This window comes from Grammomys surdaster, unplaced genomic scaffold (genome assembly GCF_004785775.1).
Source record: "Grammomys surdaster isolate TR1022 unplaced genomic scaffold, NIH_TR_1.0 577, whole genome shotgun sequence".
NCBI lineage: Eukaryota > Metazoa > Chordata > Mammalia > Rodentia > Muridae > Grammomys > Grammomys surdaster.
This window is the reverse complement of record NW_021604996.1, coordinates 37,287-48,462: the sequence shown is the minus strand read 5'-3', so window position 1 is coordinate 48,462 and position 11,176 is coordinate 37,287. Positions and strand designations below refer to the sequence as shown.

Below are 11,176 nucleotides of genomic sequence, written 5' to 3'. Positions count from 1 at the left end.
TATATATGTTTGCTCTGATGTTAATTTTATATAAACTGGTACATAACTTTAATTCTAGCACTCCAGAAGCAGAGGCAGGCAGATCACTGAGTTCGAGGCCAGCCAGGTCTTCAGAGTTCTAGGACAGCCAGGGCTACACAGAGAAACCCTATCTTAAAGCCCCCCCCAAATAATAATGATAATAATAAATTATATATTAATATATTACATCTACATAAACAAATAGATGCACATTTATAATTGTTGTTTCCTTTTGCTGAATTGACCCTTTTATCACTGTCTCTTCTCCTCTTTTCCCCCCTCCTGAGTTTCTTGCTATACATTGTGGGCTATTCTCAAACTGATGTTTCAGTCTCCTGAGTGCTGGGACCTGCACAGGCACTAGCTATGGCTGGCTTCTTGGGTCTTTGCATGGTCTGCTTTTAAAAAGTCTATGTTCATTGTAGGAGATGAGTTCATTCTAAGGAACACATAACATTAAGCCATTCACCCTGTGTATTTTAATTGGAAAATTTAACTCATTTTTAGCCAAGGTGTCTGCAGATGTGTAAATTAGTTCTTTGTTGTGCTTCTTTCTTCCTCTCTTAGGTCTTTTCTTTTTTCTATTAGTGTATTATTATTACCTTTATATCATTTGCGGCTTGCCTGTTATAGATATTTCCTTTGTGGTAATTACAGGGTTTGAAATAATCTTCTCATTATGACATTATTTTGAAGCAATACTATCAAAATGTGCACATAAAGATAAAGACAGAAAAAAGTAATATAAATAATAAAACTATAAAAATCCAATACAAACACTAATATAAAAACTCTGTGCATCCCATCCCTCCCACAGTTTGAATTTTTATATACTGACTTATCTTGCCCATCTCTTCCCATACAGATGTAATTGTTCTTAGTTTCCATACGATGACATGGTTGACCTACATAGCATATTCATATTAGAATATACTGAATTTGTATAATTATTCTTACCAGTAAACTTTAACCCTGTTCCCACCCCCAGGATTGTCCTCTGGGTTGTTATTGCCTATTTTCTGGAGAGCTGAGAATGTTTAGCATTTCATATAGGAAAGCTTTGTGGAGTCAACTTCTGTGAGTCTGGGAGTGTCTTTATCCATCTTCATGTCTAGTGTGCTGGGAGGGCACCAAGGCCTATGTCTCAGCTGACGTCACTGTAGGTTAAAATAGGAATCTGTCCCATATTGGCACATGTTTCTATGCGTCACTGGGATAAGTCAATAGCTCCATCCACAGTGGCCTGGTTTTAGCTGGCACATTATGCTGTGCCAGCTACGTTATGCTGGCAGAAGAGTGGTGGAAATAGTTCCTTGTCTGCCAAGGCTGATGCTAAACTAGGCCTGCCCCAAGTCTTATAATAATCGAGTTCCATGTAGTCCAGGGTAGAGGCACATTTGAGGCTATGAATGCAAACTAGTACTTGAATTTTTATTACAGTTGTGTACATATCTGCCTAATTTTGGGGCAGGTCAAAGGCTCTCTGTAGACCACTGCTTGGCTAAGAGAGACTTTTGCTTTTGATATCTTCTTGGTGTTGATTGATTCACTATGATAGCCCTGTACTGGGCTACAAAGCCAAACATGGTTTCTACACCTGGCTGCCCAGCAGGCAGGGTCTTGTCCATACTTCTGTTGTTTAAGATTAGAAGTACGGCAACAGTCCCCTACTCGCTGTGCTAACGTACCTCTGGGGCTTTTTCTGAAGAAGCAAGGGTCAGAGGGCTCCATATAGCACCAAGATTGACCTTGGTAGCTCTGTACTGGGTTTTTAGACTAAAGACTGGACTTAATTCCTTCTCTCCCCTCTAGGTGGAAATCATCTTTGCCTGGGCTACTTGCAGTTAAGAGCAAAGTTACAGACAGCACTTTCCCTCCTGCCTTCTTGATGCATCCTTTTTTAAAATTAATTTTTTTGCAGTATATTTTGGTCATGTTCCCCCTCAGCTTGTTCCAGATGCTTTCCATCTCTCTATCTACTGAACTTCATGTGTGCTGTCTGTCTGTCTCTGTGTCTGTCTGTCTCTCTCTCCCTCTCTCCTCCTCTCTTTCATCATCCATTATACTAAACCTGGACACTATGTGCCTTCATCTGGCCTCTGTAGCTCTTATGAAGTATTAACAATCATTTGTTCTATGAATACATTTCCAACTGTGAGAAAATGATGACAAAGAGATCCTAGTTACCATCTCACTCTCTCCAGTATCCACACATGTGCAATAAATCATTAAATACATGGGGTGAAATGACACTGGGAAATGTCAATTTCTTAAAAAAAAATCCTTTAGCTAAGAATTATTTGGACTTTATATGACTGCCACTAGAAATGACTGTCACTAGAATATTCTGTCTCCCTTTTGTGTATATATATATATATATATATATATATATATATATATATCTTATATACATAGATACATACATGTATACACACATATATACACATACACATACACATATATATAGATATATATAGATATACATAATCTCCTATCTTTCCTCTCTCCCTCTTTTTTTTCTCCTTCTCTCCCATGTTACTATTTTGTTATAATTTTTCTTCTTATATAATCTCTCTAGGTGCATTGTTTTTGTCTGAGTTTTCCTATTCTTTTTCTTTTCATACAGTAAATAATTTTTGTATGTGTAAGCCACTAGTTTTACTTTTATTTTAAATTTATATATGATGATGTGTACAACTATAGGGTGCAGTGTAATAATTTAAATATGCATGCTACATGAAATAATCAAATCAGAGTAATTTGGATTTCTATGGACTCAAAATTTTTGTTATTTCTATGTGTTGAGACTCTTCCATTTCATAATTTTGAAATATATAATGGAGTTTGAAACATAGTCATATTTCTGGGACATAGAAGATGAGACTGTCTTCTATTATACAAGAGAATTTTGGTATCTATTTATTAATTAGTTTCTGTCCCATGTCACCCTTATTCCCAGGCCTCCAGTGACCAGTGTCCAATCCACCACTCTTATAACATCAACATTGTAAATGTCACTGTATGAACAAGAAGCCCTGGTGTTTGACTTTCTCTGTCTTGCTCATTTCACTTACTGTAGGAGGATATTTATTCTGCTACATTGTATTCTTGGTGGAGCTCACTGATTAGACAGTAGAAGAGGAGGTGGAGCTGGAAGAAGAAGAGAGGAAGGGGAGGAGAGAAAAAGAGGAAGGGGAGGAGAGAAAGAGAAGAAGGGGAGAAGAAGAAGGAGGTTATTAGCCATGGAGAACCACAGATGGGTCAAAAGCTGTCCTGGGTAGAAACTTCTATCAACTTTATTATTATTATTATTATTATTATTATTATTATTATTATTATTATTATTGTTATTGGGTAACAACTCTAATTGTGTGAGCATCTTGTTGATTGAACATTTCTAAATATATAAATCCTTTAAATAATCATTAAGCTCTGAGTCTCGTTTCTACCGGGTACTGCGAGGATGGCAGATATTGTCTGGGTTCAGCTGAGCTTTGTGGATGCAGCATCGTGGATTGGCAGAGCCATCCCCCCACAGTAGCATCTCACGGGTGCCAGGGCCTGCACATCTAGCTAGCTGGAGCCCCGGTCAGAGCCAAGGAGCAGTGGGGACATGGTGACTGCCCGTGAACAAGCTGGACTGGGCACCATTTTCTAAATATCACCCCCCACAACTTACTGTAATATCATCCAATTCTAACCACATTGCTGACTATAAAAGGATGTCATTCTCTGTATGAATGATTGATATTTTATTGTATATAAAGGACCACATTTTCTTTGTCCACTCAACCACCAGTGGATATTTGATTGATACCTTATCTCTACTATGAAGAAAAATGCTTTAAACATGGAGGTTGAAGAGAAAATACCTTCTGTATCACACCACATAGCGGGACAGCAGCTCATGGTGGAGTTGAAGAGATGCTATTGCCTCTCATTTTTTCATTCCACACCATTCTGATGCTTCTGACATTTTTCTAAGTAATTAAAACATCACATCTGAATATTGATGTACCTTATGGAGTACCTCTGCTCATGCTTTCCATAATTGACACATATATTGTAAAAGAGTAGCCATCATAAAAGACAGTAGAAATGGGCCATGAGATAAGAATGGACATTGCCAGGGTCATAATTACTTAGGAAGGACATGAGAATGCTAATGACTGCCTCAGGCATGTCACCATCTGCATGGCATGACATGATGAATGACAATTTGGGAAAGTGTTGCTATATTGAATTTGATCTTCCTTCACTATCAGCTGTGTCTAGAACCCATGTCTATTCTCTCCAGAAGGATCACTGTATCTTACTTTCAGACTCATCCCTTTGGAAAGTTAAGATAGGAATCAACATGCTGCACAATGCCTTTAAACACGATGCTAGGATGGTTGTCATGAGTTCATCACTATCGACTTCACGACAGGAGGTGAAACTATGAGGTCTGGGGAAGGGTGATTAAAAAGTCCTTGGTTAAAGGAGAGTATGTGTTTCAGAGTATGAATGTTATACAACACTTTATTGCTCCCCTTTCTCTATTCTATGCTGAGTCTGTGCCTCTCCCCAGCACCTTCCACAGAGCCCCCTTCACGTCCTTGTTCCTCAGTGTATAGATCAGAGGATTGAGCATGGGGGTGATGATAGTATAAAAAAGGGCAAGAAATTTTCCCCCCTTCTCAGAATACCTGTGGACAGGTTGGAGGTATGCGGAGATGGCTGAGCCAAAAAACATGGCAACCACCATGAGGTGAGATGCACACGTCCCAAAAGCCTTTCTGCGACCAGCCATTGAGTTGATGTTCAGCACGGCCTTGGCTATGTGAGCATAGGAGCCTAGAATTAGCACTAAAGGACACACTAAGATTATGACTCGAGCCACAAACAAATTGACCTCTGTTCCTCCTGTGTCCTCACAGGCCATCTTCAGGAGAATAGGTAGCTCACAGAAGAAGTGATTCAGTTGGTGTCCACAGAGAGGCATGGCCATCACAAGGCTTGTCTGGATCAGAGAGTTCACAAGGCCTCCCACCCAGGAGAATACAACCAATGCCCTGCAGAGAACAGGGTGCATAATGGTTGTGTAGTGGAGTGGGCGACACACGGCAGCATAGCGATCTATAGCCATTGCCACCAAAAGCACACACTCCGTTCCTCCCAGTGAAAGCACTATGCAGAGCTGGGCCACACATCTTCCAAAGCTGATGGTCCTGTCAAATCCAGAGAGATTGACCAGAAGCTGAGGCACAGTGCTGGCAGTGTAGCAGAGGTCCAGGAAGGAGAGGTGGCAGAGGAAGTAGTACATGGGTGTGTGCAGGCGAAGGTCCAGTCGAGAGAGGATGATGATCACAGTGTTGCCACAGAGAGTCAGAGAATAGAAAATAGCAATGAAGACAAAAAAGATGGGTTCCAGGTGAGGCCAGTCTGAAAAGCCCACTAAAATGTAACCCTCTTCTGAACTTGTGTTCAAACATTCCATATCTTCCACCTGCACCAATAGAAGACATATCAATGCTATTTAGTTATGAAGAACATTAATTGTTCTTAAATGCACCAAAATCACATATTTTGAGTAGCTACTATGCTCCATTCCCCTCTCTGACCTCTCCAATCCACGAAAGCCTCTTGTTCTCTTTCAAATTAATGACCTTTATTTTTCTTTGTTGTTACTTTTCTTTCTATCTATCTATCTATCTATCTATCTATCTATCTACCACCCACCCACCCATCCATCCATCTATCTATCTATCTATCTATCTATCTATCTATCTATCTATCTATCAATCTGTCTATCTATCTCCTCTTCTTTAGTCTGGAGGCTACTAAATTGACAGTGGTGTGGCCTTAGATTCAACTAATTCTTGTTTGTTTGTTCTATGACTATTGCCAGGCTCAGTCCTTTGGATATGCTTCCTTGTCTGAAAGGAGAGATGATGTATTGTCATTCTTGTGGCCTGGACATCAGGATCCAAAGAAGTAATGTGAAACCTATATAAAAAAATCCAGTGTGTGTGATGTGTGTTAGAGTTCTGTGTTGTTTTGGCTTCCTCTATTTTCTAGTCTCTGAGACAGTCTGTTTCAGGACGTTGAGTCAAAGAAGTAAGCTGTCTGAGTTTGTGACCTCTGGTTTCTTACTTTCCATCTCTTGGTCAATAAACGTGGTCAATGAACCAATTCTTGGAGCCTTGACCTGCTTCCATCTGTCCCTAAAGACTAAGTACCATATGAATTTCTTCTGGGAAGAAACATGTATATATATTTTTTGATGAATCTCAATAGTTTCTTGCTCTTGCAGCCAAACATTTTTTCATATTTTATCACAAGAGTTCTTTTGAACTTTTCCATTTGAGATCCAACCTCCTTGGAAATAGCAAACAGTATGAAAATACATACTAATGCCATCTTTAATGTCACAAGAAGTGATAAACTCATGTTGCCATTTCATGACATGTGGACCTTAAATACATTTTCTTGAGTGAAACATTTTATATTCCATAATCTGTGCGAAATATTTTAGCTTTGTAAAAAAATATACATATGTGAGTGTTTTGCCTTTATATGTGTCCATGGACCATACCTGGTGGTATGTCCATGTTGCATGTGGATACCTAATGCCTGTAGAGGCCAGAAGAAGGTGTCAGATCCTCTGGAACTGGAGTTGCTCGTGGTTGTGAGTTACCATGTGGGTGCTGGGAACTTTATGTGGGTCCTCTGCAAGAGTGACAAAAGCTGCTGAACCATCTTTCCTATGCAATAATTTATTTTTTAAAAAGCATCCTGAAGATTTAGATAAGCTAAGGAAATATGGCAAGCATTAAAAATTGCTTTTTTTTGAGATTGTTGTGCTAAAAGCTAAATAAAAGCACAAGATTTTAGGTGTTCAATGTAGGGCTCTTTGATTTCCTTAGTTAAGGTTCTTATTATGTATTATAGTTATTTTATTGCTGTTATTAGTGGACTACTTTCCTTTTCTCCTGGTTGTCTTTGGGAACATAATTTATTTTTGTGTGGTATTTTTGCCATAAGATTTAGTTGAATTCTTTTATTATTTCTGTCCTTTTTAAAAATTGCATTGAACTTCTAGTATGCTCTGTTTACCAATAGCTCTCAACCTGTGGGTTGTAAACTCTTTGGGAATTACATGTCAGAAGCAAAATTGCAGCTATGAAGTAGCAACAAAATAATTTTATGGTTGGGTGTCACCACAGCATGAGGAACTGTAATAAAGGGTCACAGCACTAGGATGGTCATGAATTAGGAAGGTTTAGATGCTCGTGTCATTTTCAAATAGTTGATTTTACTGCACCCTGTTTAAATTTGTTATCTTTCATTTATCCATCTTGAGGAAACTGGATCTACATGTGCAGAAATATAAAAATAGACCCATCGCCTACCTAATGCACAAATAGCAACTGAAAGTGGGTTCTATAGTTTTATTCATAGCACCCCAAACTGAGTGGAACAAATGATGGGCTTCATCCTGATGTTGATTTTGACAAAGATTTAAAAAAAAAAAAAAACCTGTGCAAACACACTTGAAACAGAGAGTGAAACCTACACTATAACCTATAGGCTCCGGGTGGTCTTGATGTAGAGGCTGTGCACACAGGCTACGTGGGAAGCCTCTGTACACTATTGCTATGAGTTAAACTGCTCCAAATCATTTCTATGAAATGATTCTAAGAATAATAAGCATTTAGACAAAAGAATAGATAAATGCTTTCTATGACAAATAAAATTGTAAATAATTTGTTTCTAGGAAACTTGCCTTGGAAAAAACTGATGCAGACGTCCTTTGAGAGGAGCAATGTGAGGTGATGTAAGGGCCACCCTGGACCTACATAAGAAAGCAAGACCAGTATAAAGGGAATAAGCATAGGTAAATGTATTCTTCGCTTCAATTGAGCTAACAAAAATAATCATACAAATAATGAATCCTACACATCACAAGAAAACCTACAGGATCAACTAACCTGGCCCATAGAGGCTCAGAGACCTAACCACCAACCAGGGAGCCTGCACAGGACTCACCTAGGCCCTCTACACATATGTAATGGTTGTGCATCTTGGTCTTCATGTGGGATTCCTAACAGTGGGAGCAGGGTCTGTCTTTGACTCTGTTGCCCGCATTTGGGACCCTTTCTCCCTACTGGGCTGCCTCCTCTAGCCTCAAGAGAAGCTGAACCTAGTCTTACTGAAACTTGATATGCCACAGACAGTTGGTATCCATGGGAAGCCTCCTCTTTTCTGAAGAGAATGGGAGGAGGAGTGAGTAGGTGGGGTCAGTAAAGTGGGGCAAGGACTAGGAGGAGTAGAGGGAAACTGTGGTTGAGATGTAAAGTAAGTAGATAAATAAAATGTCAATTAAAATATATATCCTATGAGTGATACTATTAAAATATTTATATTATTTTATATTTTTATTATTTTTATGCTTATTTATATTTGTGTCTGTATGTTTTTGTACACATGGATGTCCACAGAGACCAGAGGAGAGTATTGGATCCCACGCTGGAGTTAAAGGTGGCTGTGAGCTGAGAACTGAACTCTGGGACTTTGGAAGAGCAACAAGAACTTTTAAACCATTGAGCTGTCTCTCTAGCCTCACATTTTAACATGCATATATTGTCCTTTGAGAAGAATATAGTTATGTAAAGGTAGAGGACCAGTCAGTCATAAATGCATTTATTTTAAGAAGTAGAAAACTTGAAAAACGTATTTACCAGGAAATGAGAGAAAAACCAAGACCCATAAAGTGATTGTTGATAAAACATGGAAATAGAATAGTATAAAAATTTGTTCTCTAAAGGTCAATGTTTTATTTTCCTTTTCTCCTCCTTTCTTTTCTTCCTTCCTCCCTAAAACAAAGTTTTGTTCTACACCCAGGTCAGCCTCCAACTCCCAGTCCTCCTACCTTAGCCTCCCAAGTGATGGGTTTATGGGGTCATATCGGTAATCATAGCAATCATAGCAATCAATTATTGAGATTGAGATTATAGGAAAGTATGTGTAAAACTGACAGAAACAAGCCTTTCCTTGAGAGAGCTTTTTCTTATGTTTCCTATGAAAAATTTTGGCGGGACTAATTTCTGCCTTGTCAAGTTTGCTGAGAGAGACGATCATCAATGAACCTGTCAACACAGATTTAATAACTTCAAAAAGATATCTTGACACTCTGAAAAACAGGATGAAATATGAATCATGAACACAAAGTATATCTATGTTGTTTAATTAGTGTATCAAAGCTGTTTCGATTCGGGTAGTCTCTAAGACAAGATCTTGTCAGCTCATGGATAGATCCATGCAGAGTTCAATCACTGTTTTTATTCCCAGATTTACAAGTTCCCTTCTGTGAGTTTTAGTTTACTTACCTGTAGAACCAAAAAGACAATTGGACAGGATTTGGTTGACAGGATTTTATTGACATTAAAGGCTCTAAACCTACTCCTGTTGGTGGCATAGCACACTATATAATCTCAGCCATCCGAAGGCTGAGGCATGAGTGAGTTGGAAGTCATCCTAAACTACATAGGGTTTCTTTCCCAAAAGGAAGAATAACCAATGAAACACAGCAAAAATAAACAAGTAAAAAGCTACAAGAGTGCTTCAAAATATTCCAAAAATATTCAGCAAGTGTTGTCGAATGAATTAATAAAGATGTTAAGCTCCTCAGCACTGTGCCTCGTGCACACAAATATCCCAGCTATCTTTTCTTCCTGTGTAAGAAGAAAGAATGAAGAAATCCACAGTGTTTCTCACACAGTGATTTAACAATGCCTGCTCTAGATTTTTATTAATGAATTCTGTAATTACACAAAATACTATATTTATAGTTGAAGAAATGCCTAGAATTTTAATTATATGTATATGTATGTCACAGCACAGTATAGAAGAATTTGACCCAGATGAAGCTAGAATTAAAAAAGTATGCCATAGAAGATAGAATTGAACAGGAGAAACTGAATTTAAATTCACAACTTCCGTTGGACAAGCATAAAATGGGATGGGGGGACTTAGAAGATTTCCAGCTATTTACTAAGAAATTAGAGAACACAGCTGTAACAGTGTAATGGCCAGAGACTAAACACAAATCAACAGTGTCTTCCCAAGTGACTGTAGCCAAGTTCAAGACTAAACCAGACAACCCTTCTCACAGAGGATCTTAGTTTAGAATGAGATCAGAGAATCGTTTCTGCAAAATTTTTCTGTAATCTGACACATGCACAGAATATTCTTCATCCATGGGACCCCCACTTTTATTTCTCAGTCCCATATTTCTATTTTCCTGTGGACATATACACATATTTCTGGCAGCATGCAACCCCCTAGTGTCCATGATTAACATGGATGAGTATAGTGCCCTCTCTTGTATAGAATTAGTCTCACTCTGTCTAGAATAATAGCTGGCATAGAAGAGCACTTTAGGATAAAGTCTCTGAGTCTCCAGCATCATCCTGAAGTAACTATTTGACGTGTCCTTAGACAGGCACAAAGCCTTGAAGGCAGTCCAGTCTTGCTTAGTGGGACAAAGACATTGTCTTGCTTCCTGAGGATTATTTTTTCTTTTCTAACCTCCAGGAATATGGTGTACAAAGACACAGTCACAAACTATGCAACCTTAAGGCCAAGGTATTTTATTTCTCTGTCTCATCATAGTGATAGGCAAATTCTTTTGCCTAACCAGGTCTTTGACCCCTGTGTGCCAGCTTGTGAGACTCTTGTTTGGTGAATGAGTGTTTCTTTCTAAGCCCCAGTGCCCTACTGACAGTTGGCTCATCTACAGAATCACAACAACCACAAACACCTGAAAGGACACATCAACACTCATCCAAAGTTGAGGCCAGGGACTCCCTGTGTTTAGCACAGCCCTCCCCACTCTTTCTGCACTGCATCTGTGTCTGTCACTCAGAGGTCAGGTGCTTCAGCTGTGATATCCACTAACCCTTCGTTGATATTTTCCTCCATTCTTTCTTGTGGCAAGAGCTAGGTTCCCACTCATTCTCAAATTTTGTAGCTACGGAAGGAAAATATCCTTGGGAAACATTTTCGTGTGTGTGTGTGTGGAGAGAGAGAGAGAGAGAGAGAGAGAGAGAGAGAGAGAGAGAGAGAGAGAGAGAGAGAGAGAGAGAGAGAATCATAGCAGGAATGTGGAGGT

At 39.0% G+C, this 11,176-nt stretch overlaps 1 protein-coding gene across 1 annotated transcript; it reads right to left on the bottom strand.

Moving 5' to 3' along the window:
- Positions 1-4,564: 4,564 nt before the first annotated feature.
- LOC114633322 (olfactory receptor 2Y1-like) lies at positions 4,565-5,509 on the bottom strand. Its single transcript, XM_028781909.1, has one exon. It carries the CDS (start codon positions 5,498-5,500, stop codon positions 4,565-4,567), a length of 936 nt encoding a protein of 311 aa, XP_028637742.1. The 5' UTR covers positions 5,501-5,509.
- Positions 5,510-11,176: the final 5,667 nt, after the last annotated feature.